Genomic DNA, 27,556 nt, shown 5'->3' with positions numbered 1-27,556 from the left:
TGTTGAATGAGTGAATGAGTGGTGCTAAGTGCTAAGAAACAAATAAAATGGGTACTTAGTTAAAGAGTGCATGGTGTGTTGGTTCATCAATTGTACCAAATACGCCACACTGATGAGGGATGTTGAGGGTAGGGGAGTAAATATGTGTGGGTGGGGAGGGCTATGTGGGAACTCTCTATTTTCTGCTCAATTCTGCTGTGAACCTGAAACTGCTCTAAAAGAATAAAGTCTATTTTTAAAAAAAAAGAGTGCATGGGAGAGAATGGTTTACTTTAGATAGAGTGATCAGGGAGGACCTCTTTGAGAAGACGGCACGAGCCAAGCTCTGAGGGACAAGGAGAAGTCAGTCATATAAAGAATAGGGGAGGGACACAAATCTCACCAATGTTTTCCTAGGACAATCTACCCAAGTGATAGAAATAAAAGCAAAATTAAACAAATGAGACCTAATTAAACTTATAAGCTTTTGTACAGCAAAGGAAACCATAAGCAAAACAAAAAGACAACCTACGGAATGGGAGGAACTATTTGCAAAAGATGAGACTGACAAGAGCTTAATTTCCAGAATATACAAACAGCTCATACAACTTAATAAGAAGAAAACAAACAACCCAATCCAAAAATGGGCAGAAGACCTAAACAGACATTTCTCCAATGAAGAGATGGACAACAAGCACAGGAAAAGATGCTCAATATCGCTAATTATCAGAGAAATGCAAATCAAACAACCACAATGAGGTGTCACTTCACACCGGTCAGATGGCGATCATTAAAAATCCCCTAAATGATAAATGCTGGAGAGGGTGTGGAGAAAACGCAGGAGAGACCTGTTAGTGGAACGTAGTTTGGGCAGCCACTATGGAAAACAGTATGGAGATCCCTCAAAAGACTAAAAATAGACTTAGACTTAGCATATGATCCAGCAATCCCACTCCTGGGCATATACCCAGAAGGAATCTTAATTCAAAAAGATACATGCACCCCAATGTTCACGGCAGCACTATTTACAATAGCCAAGACATGGAAACAACCTAAATGTCCAACAGATGACTGGATAAAGAAGTTATGGTATATTTATACAATGGAATACTACTCAGCATTAAAAATAATAAAATAATGCCATTTGCAGCAACAGGGATGGACCTGGAGAATGTCATTCTAAGTGAAATAAGCCAGAAAAAGAAAGGAAAATACCATATGATATCACACATATGTGGAATCTTAAAAAAAAAGACGAGCTTATTTACAAAACAGAAAGAGACTCACAGACATAGAAAACAAACTTATGGTTACCAGTCAGGGAAGAGGGTGGGAAGGGATAAACTGGGAATTTGAGTTTTGCAGATACTAACTACTGTATATAAAATAGATAAACAACAAGTTTATACTGTATAGCACAGGGAACTATATTCAATATCTTGTAGTAACTTATGATTAAAAAGAACATGAAAACGAATATATGTATGTTCCTATATGACTGAAGTATTGTGCTGTACACCAGAAATTGACCCAACATTGTAAACTGACTATATTTCAATTTAAAAAAAAGGGTTGAGGAGGAAACAGCAAGTGCAAAGGGCCTGAGGCAGGAACAAATCTGGCCTGTTGGAGAATCAGTGTGCTTGGAGCACTGTGAGGTTGGATCATGCAGGGACTTGCAGGCCCGGAACCTGGACTTTGGATCACATCCTGGGTATCCTGGAGGGTTTTAAACAGAGGAGTTAATAGATCAGATTGATAGTTTAAATAATCTGTTGAAGGTACATGGAGGATGTTTTGTAGGGAGGCAGGAGTAGAAGTAAGGAGAGTGTTAGGAGAGCTCCAGGCAGTGGCCCAGGCCAGAGATGGTGGCACTTGCTGGGTGGGGAGCGAGAGTAATGGGCAGATTCCAGATGTTTTAGGAACCAAATGGCAGGACTAGGATTCCAGATCCCTTGTTTGTTCAACCCCACTGTGAAGATGTCCCCCACAGACAGGCTTGGGAGTGCCTTGGGTAGGGACCAGGACCTAGTAGGGCTGGGGGGTTTCCTCCTGGGGTCTCTCAGACTCCAAGCCCAGACTCCAGGGGCTGCCCCACACCGGAAGAAGCAGAAGATGGTGGGAAGGGGTGCTGTGGCCGGCAGGGTCATTCCATGCCAGGCTCTGTGCTACTAAAGCAGCTGAGAACATGCCTGGCACTTGGAGATGGTCCTTTCTCCCTTTTTCCCCATCAAACCTGGATTCCTGATCTCTCCCTAAGCCTAGTCCTCCTGCAATGCTTCTTCTGTTCAAAATTCTTCAACACCCTTCCCACTGGGAGGTGGGATTATGTCCCCATCCTTGAATATGGGCTCAGGGACTCTAACCAAGTACAGCGATGGTGAACCTGTGCCAGGTTTTAGGCTCAGGCCTTAAGAAACTGGCAGCTTCTGCTTTCCATCTCTTGGGACACTCATTCTGGGAACCCAGCCACCGCACTGTGAGGAAGCCATGTGGTCACATGGAGAGGCCACAGACAGCTGTCCCAGGTGATATCCCCAGCTGAGGTGCCATCTGACAGCCAGCAAAGACTATCCCGCCATGAGTGAGCAGCTGGCCCCGGCCCCAGCCCCAGCCCCATCCTCTGAGCTGCTCCAGTCGGTGGGGATTTGGAGCAGAGATGAGCTGTCCCTACCGGCTACTTTTCAAATTGCCAATCTGTGAACAAAATAAATAATCATTGTAGTTTTAAGCCACTACATTTGGGATGGTCTGTTATGCAGCAACAGGTCACTGGGGTTCCATGTTCCACCTCTCCAGAGCCTGTCTGTCACCAAATACCACTGTGTCTTCCTTTTAAACACCTCTGAAATCCATCCCGTTCTCTCCGTCTCCCCTGCTGCTCCATCTGTCACCTGGACAATGATGTCAGCGTCCAAATAGATCTCCTCCTACTCGCTGTTGATGCCACAAGTTCTGTTTCCCACACAGCAGTCCAAAGAACTTGCTAGAAAGCCCATCTGATTCCCTCCCCAGCCCATCTTTACCCATTTGAACCACTCAATGGCTCTCCACTCTCCTAAGACCAATACTCACCATCCTTTCCTGCTTTGGGCATTAGCCAGAGCGGTCTTTCTTCTCTTTCTCCAGTATCCCAGAGCCTTTGCACATGCTGCTCCCGCTCCCAGAGCTGCCCTCCTCCACCCACCTCGTTAACTCTCACTAAAACATCACCACTTCCGCGAACTGCATTTAAGTTGGTGGGTGGTTCTTGAAATGGGGTCCCTGAACAGCATCATCAGGGAACTTGTTAGAAATGCCACTTCTCAGGCCCAAGCCCTGTGCGAAGGCATCAGAAATCCCGAGGCAGGGCCCAGGAGTCTGTGTTTAACAAGCCCTGCAGGTGATTCTGATCCACGCGCTCTAAAGCCCCCAGTTCAGGTCTTGGACTTCATCTTCTCCCATCTGCGAATTCCTTTCTTTCAGAGATCTGCCTTTGTGATTACACAGGGCTTTGTGAGATTACCTGGCTCCCCTGGAAGACAAGAGCACAGGGGCCCCTCATCTTCTGCTTCTCACTGCCTCCCGGCACTCAGCCGTAGGCCCGCCACATCCTGGAGCTTAGGGATGAGGGTTGAATAGATGCTGACTGTCGGCCTCCAGATGGTCATGGGCTTCTCTGGGTGTGAGGGAGGGGAAGGGACTGGTAGTGGGACCCTAAAAATGGCCGAGGGGAGGGTGAGAAACCTCAAGAAGCTTGGGGAGATTTCAGCCCCTCCAGAAAAGAGAAGGGTGTCCAGAGCCAGCACTTCCTCTCCCCCCATCCCTCCTCCACCCTGGGGTAGCCCTCAGCTGGCTGCTATTGGCCACTGAGCCAGGCCTTGTTCCATGGGCTTTGTGTGTTTTATATCATTACTACAATAAATTTCTGAGTTGTGTATCACTAACATTCCCATTTTACAGACAGAGAAACTGAGACACAGTAAGGCTCAGGTACTTGGCTGAAGTTAGGGCAGGGGGGACTTGAATCCATGCTGTGTGACTGGTGCACTGCCCCTCGCCACCAATGCCCAGGTGGAGAGCATTCAGATGGCCCAGGAAGTAAGAAGCAGGGGAGAAGTGGGCCGGAGAAGCTATGTGGAACCTCATTTGCGCTGCCGAAAAGGCACTCCCAGCTGGAGCGGATTGTGATGGGAAGGCCCCAGTTGTCAGATCTGTCTAAAGTTTTAAGAGTAACCAAAAATGTGGATTATTAATATGCAGTCTCCCTGTTTCCAAATGATTACATTAAAGCCCTTAGATGCTTCCAGAGACCAGATGACGTTGGTGGTGAAACCGAGGCGGGTGAATGTCATCAGAGCCAAAGACGATGCACCACAATGTGTATCTAAGTTCTCTGACCTGGCCCTGGCCCCGCCACGTCAGAGTCGCAGCTTCTGCCATCATCTCGGGGGCAGTCCACTATAAATCCACTCTTGGTGGGATGTGGTTTCATTGAGGGCAGGCCCCTAGCATTGATCCTTACCTTTGTGTCTCAGCCCCCCAATGACCAGTGCCATGTGGGTGGGGGCCAGGTCTGCCGGGTCACAGCCGTGTCCCCAGCCCCCAGCCTGCACATAGAAGATGCTCACTAAATGCTTGCTGATGGAAGCAGCAGTGTAAGCCCTTCCCCCTCTGAACTCCCTCCCATCCCCACGCTGGCTCCTCCTGGTCCCCTGCCCCAGGTGAGTGGGGGCGGGGCCATGAAGGTTTAAAGGCCGGCAGCTGGGTCCCCCTCAGCTGCTGAGTGCCCGGGGAGCCTAGGCCACAGCATGGCTACCGCCAGCCCTGTAAGTTCACCTGCCTGCCCCCTTGGGCAGCGAGGGCCGGGGCTCACCACCCACCCTGATTCCTTTCTTTGGTCAGGCTGGAGATGCTGAGGGGGGGAACAAAAACTGGAGGAAAGACAAGGAGGAGAAAGAAGAAGAGGAGGCGGCAGCAGGGGCGCTGGTGGGAGAGGAGGCTCTGTGCGCTCCCACGGCGCTGCTGTCCCTGAGCAGGAAGGCCCCGGACCAGGGCCCCACGGAGAGCAAGCTGGAGTTGCACCCGCTGCTGAGCAGGTAGGGCAGGCCCTGCTCTGCGGCCTCGGAACTCAGCTCCCCACCTGGGAGAGGCCAGAGCTGGCCTCAGACTTGGGCTCTGTTGGCCCTTCCAGCCTTAACCCAGCTAAGAGGTTAACTGCCCTCACTTGGGGGAGTTTAGAGCTCAGTGGCAGAGTGCGGCTTAGCACACACAAGGTCCTAGGTTCAAACCCCAGTACCTCCATTAAATAAATAAGTAAACCGAACTACCTCTCCTTCAAAAACAAACAAAAAACTGTCCTCACTTGTCCACAGCCCTTCAGGATAACTGACTCCAGCCCCCTTGGGTGAGGGTGGGGGTGCAGGGGGCTGTGCCCCAGATCCCATCTCGCAGTTTGTCCCAGAAGGGGCGGGACTTCCCTGCCAACCTGGGTGCTGCTGGGGGCGGCACGGGGTGGGGTGCTCTTCTTGCTTCTGGCCCCCCTCTTCTAGGTGGGCTCTGTGGTTCTTCAAGAATGACCGTAGCCGGGCCTGGCAGGACAACCTGCATCTGGTCACCAAGTTTGACACCGTGGAGGACTTCTGGGCGTGAGTGTCCCTCATGGAGGAGGCCAGGACCAGGGCACCCTGCGCCGGGGATCCTTCCCAGACCCCACCCCTCCTGGGGGCTGCCTCCCACACAGCTTTCCCAGCCCTCCCGGGGGCCTGGCCGCATCTTGCAGAGGTTTTGCAGGGAGGTGGTAGGGGGATTGGACTGGGGCACAGGCCCCGCTGAAGGCTTCTCAGGGCTCAGGAGAGAGCCTGGAAGTGAGAGAAGCCAGGAGTTAACCCTGACTCTACATCTCCATGCTTTGTGACCCTGGGCAAGTTCCTTCCTCTCTGAGCTTGTCTCAGCCACAAAGAGAGTTTGAGGCTGTCTCAGTGTCTGTGGTGATCAGGGGAGGGGATCTGAAAGGTGCTCCACAGACCCTGGGGTGCAGGGGAGGGGTGGTGAGAAGGTGGCATTTGAGGGTTTGGGTAAGTGGGGATGGGATTCCTGGCGGGGGGTACCTGTCTGAGCAAAGGCTTGGAGGCTGGAAGGTGGGGTGGGAAGCAGTGGGGTCTGGTAAGAAGGTGAGGGGTCTGAGGCCAATAGGAAACCAGGCCCTAAAAAGCCCGGACTTTCAGCCTGGGGTGGGGACCTTTCTGCAGGATGTACAGCAACATCCAGCTGGCCAGTAAGCTCTCCTCCGGCTGTGACTACGCCCTGTTCAAGGTAAGCCTGGGCTTCCACCCTCCTCAGCACCAGCACGGGGCCGATTCTCCCCTGCTTCTGCTGCGTTCCTCCCTCACAGGGGATTTGGGGGTCAGGTGCCAAGAACAGCCTCCCTCAGAGCCGAGTGTGATTTCTGGGGAACCATGCACCCAGAGGAGCCTGGACAGTGTGCCAGCCCCGAGCGGTACCTTGAAGGACAGGGGAGGGGAAGGAGGGGAAGCAAGGAAGGAGCCTAGGTTTCTGGCCTGGCTCCTTAACTGGGGACGTGCATCAGGATGGCCCGGAGACACTTATCAATGTCCTGGAGGTGCTGTGCGGTGGGGCCCTGACAGCGATGTTTAGACGTTTCCCCAGGTGGCTCGTGCCAAGTCTGGGACATCTGCCTTTGCCCGTACTGGGGTTGCCCCAGGTGCTTCCTTACTCACCCCTATTTGAACTCTCATCTCAAGGAACTCAGCTCAGTAAAAGAGACAAACCCACTTATGTGAGGCCATGTAAGGTGACAGATGACAAACCCACCTATGCAAGGCCACATAGGTGACAGATGTAGAGGTTCAGGGGCCCTGGGGAGCACACAGGAGGGTGCAGGGGGTGGAATGGCTGGTGGTGAAACTGGCTTGTACAGAAGGGATGGAGGCAGAGAGAACCTGGCCTGGTGAGGGGGGCTGGAGCAGGCCCTGGGGAGGTGGCTGGGCCCCCACTTCCTTTTGAACAAAGGGAGGTAGCTGATTTGCCATCCCACCCCCCAGGATGGCATTGAGCCCATGTGGGAAGACAGCAGGAATAAGCGCGGTGGCCGCTGGCTGGTCAGCCTCGCCAAGCAGCAGCGCCACAGCGAGCTGGACCACCTGTGGCTGGAGACCGTGAGTCCGGGCCTGGGACTGGAGGGTTCCCGGGGGAGGGGCGGGGCTGATATGGTGGCAGTGGTCTCAAGGAAGGCGGGCTCCGTCTCCTCCTCCTCCCCTTCGGCCCCAGCTGCTGTTTCTGATCGGGGAGAGCTTTGAGGAGCACAGCTGGGAGGTGTGTGGGGCCGTCATCAACATCCGAGCCAAGGGGGACAAGATTGCCGTGTGGACCAGGGAGGCGGAGAACCAGGCGGGCGTGCTGCACATCGGGTGAGGGGTATCTCTGGCACTGGGTGGGGGCTGGCCTCTTCTAAGGGAGAAGGAGATGTCTGGAACTCCCCGTGATGCCTCCCCCTTCACCCTTTCCCACGTGTATAAAGGCTGTGGAATATAGATTTCTAAATGATTTTTTAAAATTGAAGTATAGTTGATTTACAATGTTGTGTTTCTGGTGTACAGCATAGTGATTTCAGTTCGAATTTTCATTATAGGTTATTACAAGATATTGAATAGAGTTCCCTGGGCTGTAGAGTAGATTTCAAACTACTTCTTAGCAGACCTCTTTTCTTTTGCATTAGTCATATTTTGGGTTTCACAATAGGTAAGACACAAACACACGCAACAGGAGTGACTGTGGTTGGAACCAGGGTAGGAGCTCTGGGCAAAAGACCCAGGGTCCCAGGTTATCTCCAGGACCCGCTACTGACTGCCTGTCTCATTTCCTCCTCACTTAACTCCCAGGCGTGTCTACAAAGAGCGCCTGGGCCTCTCCTCAAAGACCATCATTGGGTACCAGGCCCATGCAGACACGGCCACCAAGAGCAACTCTCTGGCCAAGAACAAGTTTGTGGTGTGAGGGACCCTAGCACCACTGCCCATTCGGCTGCCCCTGAGACGCCCACTGCTGTGTGTGTGTGTGTGTGTGTGTGTGTGTGTCTATGTGTATATGGGGGCTGGGCTGGGCCGGGGGCAGATGGCATAGCTCTCATGTGTCCTAGAGTGAATATGAACACGATTTCATGTGAATTGAGGCCCTAGCCTAGGGGCAGCTCTGGTGGTGGTGATGGTGTGTGTGTGTGGGGGGGGGGGACCTGAGGACCCAGGGCAGCAGAAAGGTGGAGGAGATGCTGGGCTTCTTGTTTCACCCCGGGCGGCAGGTTAGGTAGAGCGGGGTGAGGTGAGTCAGTGGGAAAGTGGGCTTGACTGCAGGAGGAAAGATACCTGGAGAGAATCCTATGTGCCCCAGCATTTACTCTGTGCCCAGAAGGGGGCTAGGTGGCCTGAGGGCCAGACTCTTCCATTTCGGGGGAGGGAGCTCAAGGCCCTTGACATTCTGAGAGATGGAACTCAGGGGCAGGAGTAGGGGGTCTGCTGAGTGATTGCTCTGCTTTAAACCCTTTTATGGGCTGCCTCTCATGAGGTTTGTAGCCTTGGAGTCCACCCTGTATCCCGTGCCTTCTGTCAGCCGGCTGGGCGTGGGTCCCTAGAGTGTGTGTGGAGGGATGGAGAGGGGCTGGCCCAGGAAGGGATGACGGTGGGGGTCAGGCCTTACTGTGGTTCTGCTACAGGTGGATTAACTGGCAGGTGATGAAGCTTAAGCCCCTTTCTGTGCCTGTTCTAAATAAAGACTTTTAAACAAACTGGAATTATTTTTAAAGAGGGCTCTAAAGTTAAGTAAGATTCTGCACCCCCTCCCGCCCCCACCGCCAACCTTCATCTGCTCCAGTCCTGTCTTGAGAGGGCTCATGGGAGACTCCCAGGTACCAAGGAGACTGATCAGGGCCCAAGCTGGTACGGGGGAAAGTGGCTAGTCTGGGGAGCTTCAGCTACCAAAGGGTTTTGAGCCAGGGCGTGCGGTAATGACCCTGGCGAAACTGAAAGGGCAGGAAGCAGAAGGTGCGTCCCTCACAAGACCCAGGTGTCATCTGGTCTGAGTTTGAACCGGTATAGGTTAGCTGAATTTCCTTCTAGTGAGAAACGCTTCTGATTCGACTCCACTGTAATAAAACGTCCTGCACGTGTGTTAAAAACACGATCCATATAACCATCCCCATCGCTCGGTCACCAGCGCCGTAGTTATTCCTCTGAAGGGATAGGCTCCGACAGCAAGGCCGGGGATTGGGGTGGCGCTGGCACTGAGCCTTGCGGGGGGAACTGGGGGTCTTTCCTGCCAGCGACTTACGGTGCCATCAGCAAGCGTCTCAGGTGGATCTGAAGGACGCTGGAGAGCTTGGGGCCGCGGCAGGCGCAAGAGGCGGAGTCAGGCCTGGAGGCGGGGCTCGGGGGGCTTGAGTCAGGCTGAGGGGTGGGGCCTGGGGTGGGACAGTCAGGCGGGGGCGGAGCCAAGCCTAGAGGCGGGGCTCCAAGGGGGACCGAAGAGGGGCGGAGTCAGGCCTGGTGGAGGCGGGGCTCCGAGGGCACTGAGCAGTGGGTGGTCCGGGCGCCGGGGGCGGTCCCTGCAGGGCGGGCGGGGCCCGACCGGCACTCTGTGTGGCCGCGGCCATGAAGCCGCAGCCGCCGGGCTAGGCCCTGGGCGGCTCTAGCCCAGGGCGGCCCGTGGAGGCCTGGGCCTGGTCCCCGGCTCCGGTTCCCGGGCCGGCGGGCAGCCGCTCACCATGCCCGGCAAGCACCAGCACTTCCAGGAACCGGAGGTCGGCTGCTGCGGGAAATACTTCCTGTTTGGCTTCAACATCATCTTCTGGGTGAGCGCGGGGTGGGTTCCTGGCCCTGTGCTAAGGGTGGCGGGAGAAGGAGGCTCAGTCCCCTACTAGGGGAAGACCACCCTGCCACCTGGGCTTGAGATCGCCCCCCGACTCCTTCCTCTCACTCCCACCTCCACGCCCACCCCCAGGACCAACAGAGGCCCGGATTACAGGGGGCGGGTCCCAGCCACTGCAGGAATAGGGTGGGGAGGGGTAGTCTCCGGGGGTCTTCACAAGGCCCTGCGGAAAAAGGGGAGGTGTTTCCTTGAAGACCTCAGGGCACGCTTGGTCGCCCCCTCTCCCTCCCAGCCCCCTTGCACCCTGAGGTGGGGGGGGGGTGCGCGGAGCCCTACCCTGGTTTGCCGGTAGGGAGAGCCTCCGCGAAGGGCCCGATCCCCTCTCCTGTTCCTTTACCCCTCCAGACCCTGGGCCTGCTGCCTCACCTTAAGCTCCTACAAAGAGGGGTAGGTCAAAGCCCCTCGGCCCTCCCTACCCCTCCTCCCTGCCCTAAACTAAGAGGTTTTCGGGCAGGGAGGGCCAATCGCCCTAGTTCTCTGTCTGGGCCAGGGGAATATCCCCTGTTGAGAGGCCGGGAGCTGGCTCTGGGGAACAGAATTCTACATTCCACAGCTGACAAAACCGAGGCTCCAGGGCGGGGCTGCCCCTGCCTGGAGAAGGGAGCTGTTGGTGCCCCTCCCAGGGCGGCATCTGTGCCCCTGGGCCCTGCCAAGTCACCTTTCCCTTCTCCCTCCCCCATCCCATCTCTCCAAGGCTGCTTGCTGCCTCTGCAGTTTCTGCTCCTGACACCTTGGGTTAGAATGCCAGGCGCATTCAGTTTTGTTCAGCAGGACTCGGTGGCACTGCCCTCTACCCACATGCTGCTCATACAGTGTGGGTATCCTTTGACCCCAGCAGCAACCAGCTCTCGGAGTGTTGGCCACGTGCAGAGAGCACTGGTTGAGGCAGTCTGGGGCTCTGGGTGTAGCAGGCCTAGCTGTGAGACTGGGCAGATCACTTCTCTCTCCTCAGCTTCCCTGCCTGGGAGAGGGTGATAATGAAACCTGCCCCTCAGGGCTGTTAGGCAGGTTAAATGAATTATACCTTACTGTATTCTCATGGCCCCTTTATTATTGTCTACATTTTATAGATGAGAAAACAGGCACAGAGAGGTTAAGTCATTTAACCCAGAGTCACACAGCCAGCCACCACAGAGCTAAGGTGACAGCCTAGTGGGCAAGTAGGTGTAGGTGAGGCAGAGCATTGAGCAGAGGGAGCCCCCAAGTGTCAAGGCGGGGAGAGGCAGGAGAGACCCAGGCTTGTTGCAGGTGCACGCCCCATCCCCCGCCCCAGGCAGGGAGCCAGAGTGTGAAAGGCCCCTGGGCTGGGGCAGAGAGTTTGAGTTTTACGTTGAGGACAGTGTGGAGCACTGTGGGCTTCAGTGCTGGGTGATGGGTCTGTTCTGGCTTCTGTGTTGGTTGCAGATCTGTCTGGTTGCCATGGGGAGGGTGAGTGAGGGGCAGGGATTGGAGGTGAGACCAGGGAGGAGGACTGGGGCAAAGCTGGGAGGGTGGCAGGTGGGAAAGGTGAGGAAGGCTCCACGGGAAGTTATGAGGCTAAATGGACAGACTGGGGCACTTGGGGGTATGGAGGGAGGGTTTCAGGTTTGGGCCAAGGTGGCCTGAAGGAGGTACCTGTGAAACAAGACCAGAGAGTTTTTTGTTTTAATGGAAAGCAGACCCTGATGTTATCCTGCTCAGAACCTGCAAGTTTCTTCTCACTAGCATGCAGTCCAGACTCCTCCCTGTGGCCCACAGCACCCTGTGGAGGGTGGCCCTGCTGCCCATCACTTTGTTCCTTGCTCTGCCAAACGTGATCTTACCTCTGGGCCTTTGCCAGTCCTCCCTCCTGGAAGTCTTTTCCCCTTGCTGTGCCTTTCCATCATTCAAGCATCAGCTAAAATGTCACCACTCTCCCTGACTGAAACACGCCCCCACCATCCCAGTCATTCCCCATCACATCACCCTGTTTGATTTTCTTTAAAATGCCTGTTGGTATCTGAAATTACCTAGGGTATCTGAAATTACCTAGTTTGCTCACTGTGGATTTCCCCCACTGGAGTGTAAACTCCATGAGGGCCTAGAGCTCATGGGTCCTATTCGCTGATATATTTCCAGCACACTGAACAGAGCCTGGGATGTGGAGGTGTTTGCAGCAGCCAGGTGGACGGAGGGGTCTAGAGCCAGGGAGAGGTTTGGGTGGAGATCAGGGAGTGCCAGTGTCAGGGTGGGGTGGGAGATGAGAGTGAGGAGAAGAGGGTAGTAGGCTGAGGTTGGAACATGGTGGGGGATGTGCCTGGTGCAGGTAAAGCAGAGAATTGTAGGGGGAAGGCTGAGAAGGGGCAGGGGGAGGAATAGCATGTGCTAACCATGGAGAGTTTCAGGGAGGAGAAAGTAATGATCATTCATTTGTCTAAAGGCCGTGGGCAGGTCAAGTGGGATGAGGCAGGAGAAGTGATGTTTAGTTTCACATCCCAGATCCAGTGTGGGGGAGGGGAGGAAAAATATTTCTAGAGAATGAGTACAGCAGTGGAAGGAGCCTGGGGCCAGAGAGGGGAATGCGCTAAGGGTGGCTGGTCAGGGGTAGAGTTGACTGGGGCTATGTGCTGAGGGAGGGGAGCGTGGAGAGAAAGTAAGTGGGTAAGTGAGGTCTGAAGGGGTGAGGTCATGGCCTTGGGTTTGGACAGGAGGGGCGCTCTCCCTCTGAGGCTAGACATCCTGCCCAGGGTCAGGCAGCTGGCCTGGATGTCCAGGGCTCTTCCCAGGAAGGAAATGAGATGGGACAGTGGCTGGTGTTTAGAAGGCTTGGGCCCCTCAGCTGCATCCTGCCCTGCTTCAGGATTTCTTGTCACTCAGGGGTCCTTGGCTGTGAGCTGCAAAAGTGGACTCTGCCAGATGGAGGTTGAAATGGTGGGAGGGGAGTAGGGTGGAGGTCACAGTGTTGCAGGGCAGCAGGAAGGCCAGACTTGGGAGGGGGCAGAGAGGATGCCAGGAATCTGGAACCCCAACACGGGCCTAGAGTGGAAGCGCCTACTCAGGAAACAGCTGCTGCTGCTTGGTGAGAGTGTTCTGGCCACCCTCTGCTCCAGTTCTGAGTTCCAGGAAGGGGCGCCTATGTCCCTCTTAGGGCTAGGGAGGATTCAGTCTTCCCAGCTGTGTCCTGTGGGGAAGAAACACTGAGGTGCATTCTTGCAAAGGTGGAAAGGATCTTGGGTCTCATTTAGAGAACTTCCTCCTCTTTCTCTCTTTCCCTCTGGCTTCCTGAAGATCCTGAGCACTAGCTGGCAGTGGGGTACCATTGGGGGTGGGAAAGGATGCTAGTGCCCCAGCCCTTAGCTCTTTGCTGCTCCTCCTGCAGGTGCTGGGAGCCCTATTCCTGGCCATTGGCCTCTGGGCCTGGGGTGAGAAGGTAAGGTGGTGGGGTAGGGTGTGGGGCTGCTGGGTGTCAAGGTAGAGGGAGGGCGAGCCCCCCTCCCCATTTGTCTCTGCTCCCCCTGCACAGGGCGTCCTCTCCAACATCTCTGCACTGACCGATCTGGGAGGCCTTGACCCTGTGTGGCTGTTCGTAGTGGTTGGAGGTGTCATGTCCGTGCTGGGCTTTGCGGGCTGCATTGGAGCCCTCCGGGAGAACACCTTCCTGCTCAAGTTTGTGAGTGCCCTCCCACTTAGATCCACTGGGGACCACAACCTCTTCCCAGCCACCTTTTGCATATAGTTCGTGCTTAATAATGGGTAGTTTTTTTTATTATGTTATTGTAACAGTGATCACAGATTTGTATTGTCTATAGGATCCTTTCTGTTGCAAGTGACCGAAACTCAGTGGCCTAAGTGAAAAGGGCGTTTATGGCTCATTAGTACAAGCCCAGGGGTTTGTTAGCTGCTGGCAGATTTGGATCCAGGGGCCACCACAGTGCCACTTGGCCTAGTCTCTCAGTTTCTTAGCTCTGTCTCTACAGTTTGGCTCCAGTCTCCTTGGGGTAGGAAGATGTCCAGGAATGGATGATGGGTGCTGGCTTCACGCCGCCCTCTTAGGAACCCTTGCTGGAGGCTGTGCGAGGCTCTCTCTTCCCAACCATTCTACCTAAGTCCTGTAATTGCACCTCCTTAATCCTGATTGGCTGTCTCTGGACCAATCCCTGTGGCCCCAGGGAGGTAGCGCTCTGATTGGTGGGCTCCTGGCGCATGTCCAGTCCTCTATCTGGGAGTGGGGCAAGAGGTGGTGACGGCTCTGAGCTACAGAAACTGAAGGTGTGTGTGGAGGGTGGTTTCTCAAAGACAACAGGGGAAGTGGAGTGGATGGGTAGGTAAGAACAGCACCATTTTTTTTTCATCGTAAGACAGTATTATCCAGTGCGGTAGCGGAACCGAAAACAAAAACAAAAACAAAAACCCAATACTAACATTGTAGAAGGTGGGGACTCTGGGCTCTCTTGGGTCAGGGTGGGGGGTGGAGCCCCGCCACTGGCACCCCAGCCTGTATTTCTGACCCCCACTGTCTGTATGCCCCCAACCCCAGTTCTCCGTGTTCCTTGGCCTCATCTTCTTCCTGGAGCTGGCAACAGGGATCCTGGCCTTCGTCTTCAAGGACTGGATTCGAGACCAGCTCAACCTCTTCATTAACAACAACGTCAAGGCCTATCGGGACGACATTGACCTCCAGAACCTCATTGACTTTGCTCAGGAATACGTGAGTTCAGCCTCCGGCTCCAGCCACACACAGGAGGCACCTGCCCAGCAGACGAATGAGGGAGCAGGTTCCCTGTGTGCTGGGCACCATTCCCTCTCCCACCAGGCCAGGCGGGGAAGAGAGCCAGGCATCCCCTCGTGCGAGAGGAAGCCAGCCCCTGATGATCCTCCTGTGCTTAGCCCTGCAGGGACACGGGGTTGGGGAACAGAGGCCAGAGGCTCCAAACTGGCAGCTCCTAGGCCAGGCTTACAAAACACTTAAAGAAGGAAGTTTGGCATAAAAATATACATTTCTCCTATGGATTTCTCCTACTAAACTGGGCCCACAGTTTTGGCTAGGGCTGCATTGCCACTGCCCCCCTTGCTGGTACAGGGGCTCTCTGTCTGCCACCATCTCCTCTACACCCGTTTGTTGTATTCATTATGCTTCTCTCATTTATAGTGTTAGGTTTGGCCTCTGACCACACTAGTGTCTGAGACCTCCGTATCAGAAGCTCTGCCCTCAAGCTGGCAAACCCAGCCACTTTGAAGGAGAAGCAGTCAGTGACAGTTCACAGAATCCCCGACACCCGCAGACTGCACGTTCTCACCCACTCACAGTCATACCCAGTCACACACACAGTCATGCATGAGGTCACAGCCACTGACACAGCCACCCACCTTTGGCACCATCCACCCCAAGAGTCTGCTCTGGGATCCAGAGATGAATGAGAGCTGGTTTCTGCTTTGAGGAGCTCTCAACACAGAGCAGAGGCAGACTAAGAGCCGGGCAGTTAGGTGTGATTTCTTTGTTTGTTCAACACAGAATTATTATGGACCTGTTGTGTGCTAGACCCGGGGCCAGGTGCTGTGGATTCAGTGGTGAAAAAAGCTGGGATCTATCTTCGTGGGAATGGCAGTCTAGGGGGAGAGACAAATGGTCAACAAGCAAAATAAATAAATGTGTGCGTGTGTGTGTGTGTAGAATTAGAAACTGGGGTACAAGCTGAGTTAGGGAGAAGCGTGGAGAAGGGGAAGGCCCCTGGGGGTGACCTTGGGGGAAGAGAAGGAGTAAGGATGTGAAGAGATGTGTGAAGTATTCTCCCGCAGGGGCCACAGGTGCTGAGCAGAGGGTGGGGAGGCAGGCAGAAGCCAGGCTGCGGGTCCTGCCTGCACGGGTCCCAGGGTCCCGCCTGCATGGGTCCCAGGGTCCCAGGGTCCCAGCGTCCCAGCGCCTGGCCAGGCCTCACTCCCCGGCTCAGCCCACAGGGCATACCTGTGTCTGTCCTGAACTCATCCCTTGAGGGCCGGCTTTCCGCAGCCTGTGCCATGTCGGTGGGTTAAGGCTGCAGGCTCCTGACTCCCCACTAGGTGATGAGCCCCTTGTTTCATCACAGCCGCACTCTGGCCATTGCCCCCACCCCCCAGTGGGGGGGAAGCCCGCGATGCTTTGGGTAGAGGTAACAGGGATACGGGTGCTGATGGCCGCATTTATGAAGTGGAGTGGGATGGTTAGGAGGGTGGCAGGAGTGCCCTGCTGTCCCTGCTGTCTCTGCAGAGAGGATAGAGGGAAGGTCTTTCTTAAAAATCTCTGGGACAAGTGTGGGGAGACTGAGCACAGGTGTGGGGTTCAGTAGTGCCTCTCCCCATAGGGTTTGTGGAAACTCTCACCCCTCAGGGTGGCCTAGAGGAAGTCACGGTCCTTGGGCCACCATCCTTGCCCTCTCCCTTCCTTTTGCAGCCTCTCCTGGGGGGACAAACTCAGGAGCCCCTTCCCACTACCTCCTGCTCCCAGCAAACCCAGGCAGGAGCCTCGAGCTGCTCTGACGGCCCTGGGCCCAGGCCCGGCCTGTCTGCGGGGGAGGTGTCCGCCTGCCTGGCTGCCTCTAGGCCCCCTCCCAGCCAGCCCTGTCCCAAGACGGGATGGGGCTCCTGCGGTTGGCTCACCCGGGGCTCTGCTCCCACCCCTAGTGGTCTTGCTGCGGAGCCCGAGGGCCCAACGACTGGAACCTCAATATTTACTTCAACTGCACTGACTTGAACCCTAGCCGGGAGCGCTGTGGGGTGCCCTTCTCCTGTTGCGTCAGGGACCCTGCGGTGAGTGGGGCCTTGTGAGGAGGGGGGGTGGGGGGGCCCTCGCAGTGAGAAGGCCCAGTCTGGGAAGAACCCAGCTCCGGGCTGGCTTGGCTCCATCCTACTCTGGGGGCCAGGAATGTCTGGGAGCCCATCTTCCAGTGGGAGCAGCCCTGCTGGGCTGGGGAGCGTGTGTCCGAGGGCAGCGCTGAGGCCAGCATGGGGATGGCTGCTCTAGGGCCACAAAGCTAGGGTGGCAGGGCTGGGCTTGTGACCCCTTTGTGGCTTTCTTTAGAGCAGAAGCTTCCCTCACTGACATCCCTCCAGTCACAGCGCACAGAGACACCGAGGGCCAGATTTCTTCCCATTCTTAGTAAAACACCAGCAGGCAGGATTCCTGTGCAGGAGGCAGCTCAAGCTGGCATTGCAGCCTGCGCCCTGGCGTCGGGGAGAGGGGCACCTGGGCCCCAGCGAGCCTTGCTTAAGGAGCTGCAGATGCGGCAGAATCCATGATTTCAACTGCCTCTCCTGAGTGCTGGGCGCTGTGAGGCCCCATGGGTGCCCCCTCACCGATTTGCTCCCTGGCCTGTTTCTCCACAGGAAGATGTCCTCAACACCCAGTGTGGCTACGATGTCCGGCTCAAACTGGTGAGCAGGCAGGGACAGGGCTGAGGGCAGCTGGGGACACTGGGGGTGGGAAGGAGGGCCCCCCCATAAGATCTAAGAGGCCTCAGGGGTTCCACTGGGAGGGGGTGCTGGGTCCCAGCAGACACTTGGGGCTTGGTACTGCCAAACAAGAGGCAGGGGGCCCGCGGGCAGGGGACTCCAGTAGAGGAGAAAACAGTAAGACACAGATAAATGTGAACAGCAATGTGACAATTTCAGCTAAGTGCTTGGAAGGAAACGGTAAGAGAGGGAATGGGATTGGGGCTGGGCGGTCAGGGAAGTCCTCTCGGAGCATCTCAGCATGTGCTGAGACCCCGGTGAGAAGGCCCTGCGGTGGAGCTCCAGGCAGCTGGCGCGAAGGTGTAAGGCCCCCGGCCGGATGGGCTTGGCAGGCTGGACCCAGGTGGCGCCCTCAGCAGCGGTGGGTGGGCGGAGCCGAGCCTGGTGCCCGTCTGTCCCCAGGAGCTGGAGCAGCAGGGCTCCATCCACACCAAAGGCTGCGTGGGCCAGTTTGAAAAGTGGCTGCAGGACAACCTGATCGTCGTGGCTGGGGTCTTCGTGGGCATCGCCCTCCTCCAGGTATGCTGTGGCCCTGGGTGCCCTTGCTCTGCCCCGGGCACCCTGCCCTGCCGGTGGCCTCTCTGTCACCTGCCCTCTATCTTTCAGATCTTTGGGATCTGCTTGGCCCAGAACCTTGTGAGCGACATCAAGGCAGTGAAGGCCAACTGGTGAGGCTGCCACGCTGGCCATGGCCACTCGCCTGGCCAACCCAGGGACCCCCGCCCCCCCGCCCCCAGCACTGTGCCCATGCTGGGCAAGGCTGCAGGAGGTGTTTCTGCTCGGACCTGAGCCCCATGTGGGGCTCGCGTGCCGCTGTGCTGTGCGCCCGCCCATGGAGAGAGCTGCGTGGCTCTGCCTGGGCTGCCTGTCCTGGAGCCGTGGGCACGGAGGGCAGGTGTGGTGGGGTGGGTGTGCACAGGGAGCCACCGGCTCAGCTGTTGCTGGATGGTGAGCTCTCCAGGGGACCAGGAAGGGCACAGCTAAGAGGGTGCAAGCTAGGTGGGGTGGGAAGGTTCTGCTGTGTCTCCCCACCCAGCTGGGAATGCACTTCTCTGTGCATGGCTGCGTAGGGTGGGCTTGGGGCCTGCTGTTGCCTGGGACATGGCTTCATGCATCTCAGAGCTATCTCCACTAGCTATGACCTTGACCCTGTCAGGAGGCCACTGTAGCCTCAATGTCTCAGACTTTCAAATGGGTCCAAGAATTTTCTCTCCCTTGCTTGCCTCTCAGGATCAAACATGATGATGGCTACAAACTACTCAAATAAACAAAACCTTGAAAACCACTGGCTCTCGCCCACCATCTTGGAGGTTCTGTCAGCTGCAGGGCCTCAGCAGAGCTCGCCGCCTGGGGCCCTGGCCCGGACCCACCTGCCAGCGTGTTTTCTTGGCCTGGGTAGTGTATACATTTGAGCTGAGCTTTAAAACTTGACGTATTTCATGTAGAAGTCCAGACCCCCGGCTTCTCATGAAGGTTGATCACCTGGGACGTCGTCTCCTGGGATACGTGCTTCCCCGTTCTCTGAGGGCCCCACCTGGCCCCTGCTGCTCACCCTGGAGGCTGGGGTTGGCCTCCTCCGCCTCTGTAGGGGTTTTTCCCTGCAAACTCCACAAGGCTGTTGTTGGACACACCTGGGGCGAGGCGCAGGGATGTGAAGAATGAAGAGGCTGGACCCTGCCCTGAAGTGGCCACTGCCTGGGAGGGGTCCAGCCCGGCTGAGGACTGAGACCGGTGCCTGGGAGAGGGGCTGAGGGGTGGTTTTGGGAAGGAAGCAGGTGGAATTTGAAAGCTTGGCACCCATGGAGTGGGGTTGGGGGGATGCTTTGGGCCCATGGTGGTTGACGCCTGGGCCCACTTGGAAACAGATTGAAAATCTTCACAGTGGCCTGCAGAGCTGCCTTGTGGCCACCAGAGGGCGCGCTGGCACACTGGGACAGCTGGGTGCCTGGCGAGTCCGCCATGCTTGTTAGTGCTCCGGGTTCAGGGAATTTGAGAACTTCTAAAGGAGCAGACTTGGGGGGAGTCTGGCTGCTGCTCTCAGCTCTGCTTCTTGGCTGCATGAAGGGATATGTGTGGAGTGAATGCCCCGTCCCTCCCTGGGCTGCCCTTGGTGGCTGAGGAGGGATTTGGGCTGATTCACAGATCTCCAGCTCAGATTCCCTCAGGGCCAGGTAGGTTGTATAGATGAAGGAAATAGGCCTTTGAGGTGTGAGGCCTTTGTCCTGCAACCTTGACTTTCCTGCGGTTCCTGAAGGTGGACGCAGAGAGACATTGCTTTGTGACGAGAGATTCAGACTGTCGAGCAACTGATAATGGCAGCTGACCTTGAGTAACAGGGCATGGTGAGGACTGGGGCAAAGCACAGATCCCATCTGAAGGTGGTAGCTGGCCTTTAGTTGTGGCTAATTGCTGTAAAGTGAGGTGCAGGTCTAATGTCAGAAGGCTGGAGGAGCCAGAAACCCAGGTTTTTATGTGAAATACCCCTATTTTTAAGTTGTTGACAACCAATGGAAAAACCTTTTTAAATACTGCAAGCCCAACAGGTGGTGTAAGGGCGAGCTTTGGCCCCTGTGTGACTGCAGATCCCTCTAGGACTGTCACCCCAGCGGCCCTGACAGGCCGGCACACTACAATAAACGCAGCTCACAAAGTTGTGCGCGTCTTGCGTTCTTTAATTTCAAAAGCTTTCGTTTCCCCTCCCTGAAACCTCACGACCCCCTTGTGAGGTGGAAAGTCTTTTCCTCATGAAGAAAGTGGGGCTCAGAGAGGGGAGGGAGCTGCCCAGCGCACAGCTGGAGGAGGCACCCAGATCTGAGCCCGCTCACTGGAGGTTTGCACCAGACCCGCCCTGCCTTTCTGACACATCAAGGTGACACCTCACACTCGCAGTAAGGGGCAGTAAGGTATCATTCCCCCCACGTGAGTGCCCACTTGGGTGCTGGGGATGTGGAGGAGAGAAACAGGCAAAGTCCCCACCCTTGTGCTGCATTCTTGTGGGGGAGACACAAAAATACGTATGCAAATAAGCATTTTTGTTAGTAATACAAACTCTGAAGAAAATAAGAATGATGGGCTAGACAGTGGTGGTTGGGGTGCCTGGGAGAAGGGACCCCTTGATGGGGTGATGGGAGGGATCCCATCTCTGAAAAACTCCAGGGGAACAATGTCCCAGGTTTTGGGACCAACTTCCCTAGAAGCCCTGAAGCCGGGTGGGCTCAGCATAAGGGAGCCTGGGTGCTGTAGAGGTGGGAGGGGGTGAGGGGCAGAGGGCATGGGCAGAGGGAAGGGGTGGAACCAGGATGTATTTGGAAATAGCATCAATGAGATGGGGTAGGAATGACTAGCAGGACTGGTCATGACCTTGGCTGCTGACCAAGTTCTTCAAAGCTCAGTTCTGCTACAGGAAATGCATCCGTCCACTCACCCATTCATCCATTCGCCCACCCTTCTATTCGTTCATTCCACCATGCCTCCATCCACTCGTCCCCCACCCACTGTCACCATGCAGGTACTCGTCCCCCACCCACTGTCACCATGCAGGTGACCTATCCCATCTCACTGATGCTATTTCCAAATACATCCTGGTTCTACCCCTTCCCTCTGCCTGTGCCCTCTGCCCCTCACTCTCTTCCACCTCTACAGCACCCCACCCACTGTCACTATGCAGGTTGGCCCTGGCTGGAGGCTAGAGTGGCTGAGGCAGCTCAGACTCGCCCTTGCCCTCCCAGAGCCCACGGTCTCATGGCAAGAGGCAGACAGAGTGGTTGTTAGCAGTATAATGTGTCCATGCTGATGAGCACATGATGATCACTGCACATGGCATTTCATGCTGGTGAGAGACAAGTTTCCTGTCCCCAAAGTGGAACTTGGAGCAGTTCTTTTCTTTGCAATGAGGAGCCCTTACCCAGGTGGGACCTCTCCGGGTGTGTAGAAAACACAAGGAAGCTTATAAGGCTACCCCTGGCCCATCACTCTAGGTGGGTCCCCGGCACATGGGGAGCAAGGTCATCCTTCCACCATCTTTCAGGGACACATGGTGACAGGGGTGGGCATTGTCTGGCAGCCTGGGAACCACTCAGGTGTCCTGCACCTGCCTAGTCTATCTAGGCCAGAGGAAGAGGCTGCCAGCAGCTCCTTCATCAACTCGGAGACAGGGCATCCTGTGACAGCAGGCTACCCTGGGGGGAACTGGAAGGGACAGAGAGAGCCTGGGCTATTGAGCTCTGCATGAGGAGATCAGATGGGCTGGGAAGGTGGAAGCCATTGTTCCCTCCCAGGGGATGATGGCCAGTACATGAGTTGGAAAGAGACACTCCTAGTGACCACCAGGGGGCACCAAAGCGCAGCCCACGCAGGCAGCAGAGTCGGCTGCAGGCAGAGAAGGGCTAAGGGTGTGGGTTTGGGGTCTTTGAAGGGAGGCCCATGTGGCTAAGCAAAACCACTGTTCCAGAGACCTGGGAGCCCACCCTGTTGGTGCCATATCCATCTTGCCACCTGCTGCCCTCTCTTCTCCAAGGACTTAGAGCAAATGATGCATCCTGTCCCACGGATGCCTCTCCGGGTGCAGTGCTCTGGAAGACCTGCGCCCACCTTCCAGTCCGCGAGGGACGGTGATGTCTGCCAGACAGAGCTGGGAAAGGGGGTCACTTTCTCCAGGAGGTTGAAGCGGCATGCTCCAACTCGCATACCTCCATCCACTCATTCAGCCAGATTTACTGAGCACCTACTGCTCTGTGCCAGACACTGCGGTGGGCACTTGGGATAGTAAGGGAACAAAACGAGAGCCCGAGCCTCGCGGTGCTCACAGCCCAGACAAGGGGTCGGGCAGCCTTTGTCTGCAAAGGGCCAAATGGTAAATATTTTAGTCTTTCAGGTCATGCAGCCGCTCAGCTCTGCCTTTAGAGCAGAAAGCCACTCTTGACAAGACGAATGGGCGTGGCCATGTTCCAATAACATTTTCTGGACACTGAAATTCATGAAATTTTCATGTGTCACAAAATATCCCTCTTTGGATCTTCAAGCATTAAAAAAACAAAGAACCATTCTTTTAGATATAGCTCTGGAGCTATGTAAAAACGCAGTGGGCGGGATTGGCCTAAAATAAGGGCCGGCCTGGTCGACCCCGCCCAGGGAGGAAGACCCCGCCCAGAAGGGAGACCCCGCCCAGGAAGAGAGGGAGGCCCCGCCCAGGAAAGGCGAAGACCAGGCATAGCGAGCCTCGCGGTGAGTCCCTCACCTGGGCCAGGGTGCAAGCCCTGTAGAAATATGAGAGCGATCAGGGGGCCTTGGGAGTAGAGGAGGGGCGGAGGCAGGCCTTGGCATTAAGTGAAGTGGTCAGAGGGGGCCTCGATGAGGCAGCAAGATGGAGCACTTTATGCTAATTTTAAATAATTTTGTTTGCACAGGTAAAATAGGAACCTGATCTACTTAAACACTAAGGCCTATTTACTGCCCTATTCTGTTCTTCTCTCCTTCCCTCACTAGGGACATCACAGCTCTGAGCTATAGATCCTTCTGGACCATTTACATTTGAAAATTTTTGGCCTCATAGTCTGTACTCGTAGAAAATGTTCGGCATCGTTTTGTGTGTGTGTGTGCTGTGTGTGTTAGGTGGCAGGATACTGTCCCCATCTTGCTGGGCTAGCTTTTCCACCCACTATGATGTGTTTTGAAGCAGAGTCACATTTCTGCATGTAAAGCTGCTTCATTTCTCGGCTGTGGGGGCGTTCCCTGCAGGGATAAGCCACGTTTCACCTCTCCATCCCTTTCCCGATGGATGGTGGCCAGTAAGGCTCTGCTGAGAGGCACAGCCGAGCCTCCTCTCCCGGACTTCTGGCTGGAGCAGCCACTGTTCACTGAATAGGAGAACGAAGGTTACAAGTCGGGGCTGATGGCAGAGGGGGCCCCAGCAGGTCCCTTCCTGGGCCTAGGGGGCCTCATTTCTGCTCCTCAGCCCAGGCGCCAGCCTGATGGGCTGCATTACTGCAGATCTGGGGCCTGGAACTCAGCCCATCAGAGGTGCGAAAGCCACACAGTTAGCCCCCTGGCACTGAGAAGGCTGTTGCCACGGTAATGCCTCCCTGGTCCCCTGTGCAGCCGCACAGACAGATGGGGACATCAGCCTCCTGCATATAGAGGGGTCTCTGCTGTGGCTCGAGAGGGTCTAACCCTCGATGGAGGCGCCTGGAGGCCTGGACACACCTGGACACCTGGGTCCTGCTTCCAGGAATAATCCTCGATGCGAATTTGCTCTCCAGGTCTGCCTCCTGCTCAGGCCAGACCCTCCCCAAGGCCAGGCTGCTCCAGCCTGCCCCACCCCCAATCTGTGGAAGGCTTCTGGGAATGTCACCTGGGGAGGGGGGAGTCCCGGCAGAGGGGCCACAGGAAATTCCAGCTGGCTCACCTGTCAGCCAGCATTCGCCAGGTAACCTCTGTATACCAACCAGGAATTCTGCAGTGACTCCAACATAATTTCTGCCCTTAGGGGGCTCATAGTCTGGTGGGAGATGCAGACAGGTGAATCACCAGTCTTTACAAGTGATTTATCTCTTTGAATAGGTGGTGCAGGCATGTGGTTAAAAACTGCAAACTGCATGGAAGCCTCTGTGCAAATCTCTTGCCCCCGTCTCCCTGCCTCCTGCCCCTCCCCAGAGGCAGCCACTGCCGTCAGCCCAATCCAGTCCTCCCGAGATGGTCTATGCCTTCAAAAGCGGAGGATGTCAAGAAACAAAGCCAGCCAGAACCCAATCCACATCCTGCACCACCGGCCGCCCCTGTCTGCATTTTTCACTGACCACCATTTCTGGGAGATAATTACATATCAGTCTGTACAGATCCACCCAATGCTTTTCAACAACAGCAAACCCATAATAATAGCAAGAACTTATACTTACTATGTGCCCGACGCTCTTCTAAGCACTTTATTTATACTAACTGATTGACTCCCTCAGACAGCTTGGAGATGGGCACCTCTGCTTATCTGGCTCCGCAGGCAGGAGGCCGGGAATGCCCATTGTGTGATGTGGCCAGAGTGACCCTCCTGATGGACACAGAGGACATTTCCAGGCAGCGAGCACCCAGAGCACTTGTGTCCTGGAGGATGAATGCTTGGAAATGAATGGCTAGATCAAAGGGCACGTGCATTTTGAATTTACATAGTTCTTGTAAAATTACCCTCTGAAGAGGTCACACTCAGTTACACACAGGGTGGGACGTGGAGGAGAGCGGCGGCACCTGCCCTTCCTGCTCTGGCAACCAGAGCCAGCATTGCCTTTATCTGCTTTCCTTTCCTATCTTTGCCAATCTGATAGACGAAAACCACCCCTCCGTGCACTTTCCTTTGCATTGCTCTTATGCAAGAGGTTGAGTGTCTTCTCATACAGATCAGTACAATCTGGCAGAGTCAGAAATATACAGAGTGGGGTCAAAGGAGCCAGGAGCCAAGAGGCTGGAATGGTTCTTCTGTCAGGGGTGAGGGTGGAGGTGGTCTAGGAGCGAGGCTGGTGAAGACACCCCAGCTGGCCCTTGGGATATGGGGCAGACACAGGAAGGACATTCTTGGCAGAAAGGAGGACCTGTGCAAAGGCTCAGAGGGTTGGGAGGCAGGGGGCACGTAGACTGGCCAAGTCTGAGGACGCCCCTCTTCTCATCAGCGTCACTCCTGCTCCCTGAATCCCGAATCCCCCGCCAGACTGTTTCCTCCACTCCCTGAGCACAGTTTGAGCTAAACCTTAGCTCCTGTGGTCTCTGCCCTGAAGGAGGTGTCTTCCAGGATCCCCAGCAGGTACCTGCCCCCCAAGTCTTTAATAGGTAGCCTCTATGGCCCCTCTCCGCCCCTCTACCCCTCCCACCAATCCCTGCCACCAGCCGGATGAGCGTACATCCTCATTAGCACGGTTCAGTGGCCAGCGCTGGTAATTGATCTCCCTCTGGCCCAGTGTGGACAGCGGCTAATGGGGATGAATGGGGCCGGAGGTGCCGCTGAGGGACGCTCCCCTGGAGGCCGGCACAGGGCAGAGAGGCAGGCAGGAGATGGAGGTGAACCGAGCAGGCCTACGAGTCAACTGGGGACTCTGCAGCTGCCTCTGCCCGCCCCTCCAGACTGCCATCCCGCCTCCAGCCTGACCTGGGGGGGGACAAGCACGCAGGTGGGCAGAGGGGCTCTGGAACTCAGCTGCCCGCTGGAGTGGAGGCAGGAGCCAGTTTCGGAGGTGGGACTAGAGTTGCAGAATGGCGTCCCAGGAAGGCTATGTTTGCTGGGGCCCAGGGTAGGGCAGGCAGTAGCCCCAGTTAGTCATGTGCAGAGAGAGTAGGGGCCAAGACACTCCAAAGCTGGATTGGCCAGCTGTGGATTCCATCATACAGTCAGTCAACAAATATTTATTGTGTGGTTTCTGTGTGCCAGGCTCTGGGTAGCTGCAAGGTAGCCAAAACTGTCAAGAACTTCTTTATGGGCAGGGGGATGGGCAGGAAAATACTTAAGATGGTAATAAATGGTGATAAATGCTCAGAAGGAAATAAACAGACTTATGTGACAGGGATGCCCGAGTGGAAGAGGCCTGGCAACATGTAAGCTGAAACCTGAATGGCAACAAGGAAAATCATTCCAGTCAGAGGGAACAAGCAGTGCAAAGGTCCTGAGGTAGGAATAAGGAATAGGGTGTTGGGGAAGAAGAAGGGTGGCCCGTGAGGAGGAAATAAACAGAAAGCCCAATTGCCAGGCCTGTAGGATCAGGGTGGATGGGTCCCCTTTCCTGAGGTCATGTTGGCCACATGCAAAGGCAGAGAGAAAGGTCTTACCTGGCTCAGCTGGGCCAGAGGACTCCAGAGAAGCCAGGCTTGGGAAGACCCCTGTCACTCTCTGGTCATATGCCTAAAATTGGTGGGGGAGTGTGAGCTCCCAGGGAAGAAAGCGTCCAGTTCCTGCTGCATGTACGGCACGGTGACACCCTGCATTTTCTAACTCCTGGCTGACTTGAGATACAACTCAGGTACTCCTCCCAGGAACTGACAAATATATTAATGAGTGTAAACATAGTAAGATAAAGCTTAATAAAGCTTCTGGAAGTGGGTTGGAGTCAGCCTGGCAGGCAAGCAGGAGTACTCTAAAATTCTCACAGGGTTTTAGACATAAAACCCACGTATGTTTTTTAATGGGCAATTTAAGCAATTTCCACCAGGTAACCTTGACTCTTCTCTTGATTTTTGCCATGTGCTGGCTTCACTGTAGAGTGCCCAAGTTACTGTGCCTGTGAGGCTGAGCCATGTCCTGGACCCACAGTGGGCAGGTGTTTGCAAACCAGGGGAAGGGGTATCACATGAAAGAAACACCCCAGACTAGTATCCATCCTCTGAAGGTGTGTTCACATCCCCATATCCCTGTGGAGATTGTCCTCCCGAACCCACAATGCCACTCCCTTCATTGAGGGTGGTCAGTTTCTTTACATCCTTGAAGGACCTACCCAAATGTTCCTTTGGCCCCTGCCTGTCCTCTACTAGAGCTCTGTGTAATATAGCTTTTGGATTACATATCCCAGAAAATATGATCTAGGAAAAGCATTTGGTAAATTTCAACATCAATTTACAATGATTTGTAAAATCATAATTTTTTAAGCAACTAGAAATAAAGGGGAATTTCTGTAATCTGATAAAGGGCATCTACCAGACTTATAGAACAAATGTTATACTTAATATTGATACATTAGTATATATGTTCATGTATAACTGAAAAATTGTGCTCTACACTGGAATTTGACACAACATTGTAAAATGATTATAGATCAATAAAAAAATTTTTTTAAATATTTATATATGTAATTTTTTATACTTTACATTTTCTAAAATTTGTACAACATAAACTAACATCTCAAATTAAAGATAAAATTTAAAGATTAAAAAAAATTGATACATTAGTAGCAGGAATAAGACAAAGATGGCAACAATTGGCATTGCAGTGGAATCCCAGTCAATGCAATAATGCAAGAAAATAAATTAAGTGTAAAGGTTAGAAAGACAGAAACAAGGGCAGGGACTGTCTCTTTCATCTTGCTTCCAATAAGCAAATATTTAATAAATGTTTGTTAAAGTAAAGAAAAATTCAGTGTGTCCTCAAAGAAGTTTCTTGAAGTTGGCAAAGGCAGAGCTAATCCTCTGATAGCAAGAATCTGAGAAAATTCACCGGCGCTCAAGAAGTTTCATCATCATGGTCCTGCCAAAA

The 27,556-nt window shown here is 54.7% G+C and overlaps 2 protein-coding genes across 3 annotated transcripts; both read left to right on the top strand.

The window, feature by feature from the left end:
- Positions 1 to 2,559: 2,559 nt before the first annotated feature.
- EIF4E1B (eukaryotic translation initiation factor 4E family member 1B) lies at positions 2,560 to 7,974 on the top strand. The gene is made up of 7 exons (XM_014558529.1): positions 2,560 to 2,619; positions 4,864 to 5,057; positions 5,511 to 5,606; positions 6,210 to 6,273; positions 7,023 to 7,136; positions 7,249 to 7,388; positions 7,860 to 7,974. The coding sequence occupies exons 1-7, from the start codon at positions 2,560 to 2,562 to the stop codon at positions 7,972 to 7,974; spliced, it is 783 nt and encodes a 260-aa protein (XP_014414015.1).
- Positions 7,975 to 9,559: 1,585 nt separating this feature from the next.
- On the top strand, positions 9,560 to 19,993 carry TSPAN17 (tetraspanin 17). 2 transcript variants are annotated; one of them, XM_032465025.1, is made up of 9 exons: positions 9,560 to 9,820; positions 13,235 to 13,285; positions 13,379 to 13,525; positions 14,393 to 14,563; positions 16,513 to 16,638; positions 17,215 to 17,262; positions 17,743 to 17,859; positions 17,947 to 18,009; positions 18,603 to 19,993. In XM_032465025.1, the coding sequence occupies exons 1-9, from the start codon at positions 9,734 to 9,736 to the stop codon at positions 18,750 to 18,752; spliced, it is 960 nt and encodes a 319-aa protein (XP_032320916.1). In that variant the 5' UTR covers positions 9,560 to 9,733; the 3' UTR covers positions 18,753 to 19,993. The 2 variants fall into 2 exon arrangements, with proteins under 2 accessions (XP_032320916.1, XP_032320915.1); XM_032465024.1 differs by having other exon boundaries at positions 9,564 to 9,820; positions 17,947 to 18,008; positions 18,571 to 19,993.
- The last annotated feature ends 7,563 nt before the right edge of the window (positions 19,994 to 27,556 follow it).

The sequence above is a fragment of the Camelus ferus genome, chromosome 22, assembly GCF_009834535.1.
Source record: "Camelus ferus isolate YT-003-E chromosome 22, BCGSAC_Cfer_1.0, whole genome shotgun sequence".
Classification (NCBI taxonomy): domain Eukaryota; kingdom Metazoa; phylum Chordata; class Mammalia; order Artiodactyla; family Camelidae; genus Camelus; species Camelus ferus.
The sequence above is the reverse complement of the archived record's forward strand: the minus strand, read 5'-3'. Positions and strand labels throughout refer to the sequence as shown.

What these genes read in the sequence shown, in the direction of transcription:
- TSPAN17 (XM_032465025.1), top strand. Translation starts at nt 9,734, where the DNA reads ATGCCCGGCAAGCACCAGCACTTCCAGGAACCGGAGGTCGGCTGCTGC. An exon ending in TCTGGGCCTGGGGTGAGAAG is followed by an intron (nt 13,286 to 13,378) that starts GTAAGGTGGTGG and finishes CCCCCTGCACAG; the next exon opens with GGCGTCCTCTCCAACATCTC. An exon ending in GTTGCGTCAGGGACCCTGCG is followed by an intron (nt 16,639 to 17,214) that starts GTGAGTGGGGCC and finishes GTTTCTCCACAG; the next exon opens with GAAGATGTCCTCAACACCCA.
- EIF4E1B (XM_014558529.1), top strand. Translation starts at nt 2,560, where the DNA reads ATGAGTGAGCAGCTGGCCCCGGCCCCAGCCCCAGCCCCATCCTCTGAG. An exon ending in CCTCTGAGCTGCTCCAGTCG is followed by an intron (nt 2,620 to 4,863) that starts GTGGGGATTTGG and finishes TTCTTTGGTCAG; the next exon opens with GCTGGAGATGCTGAGGGGGG. An exon ending in ACCACCTGTGGCTGGAGACC is followed by an intron (nt 7,137 to 7,248) that starts GTGAGTCCGGGC and finishes CTTCGGCCCCAG; the next exon opens with CTGCTGTTTCTGATCGGGGA.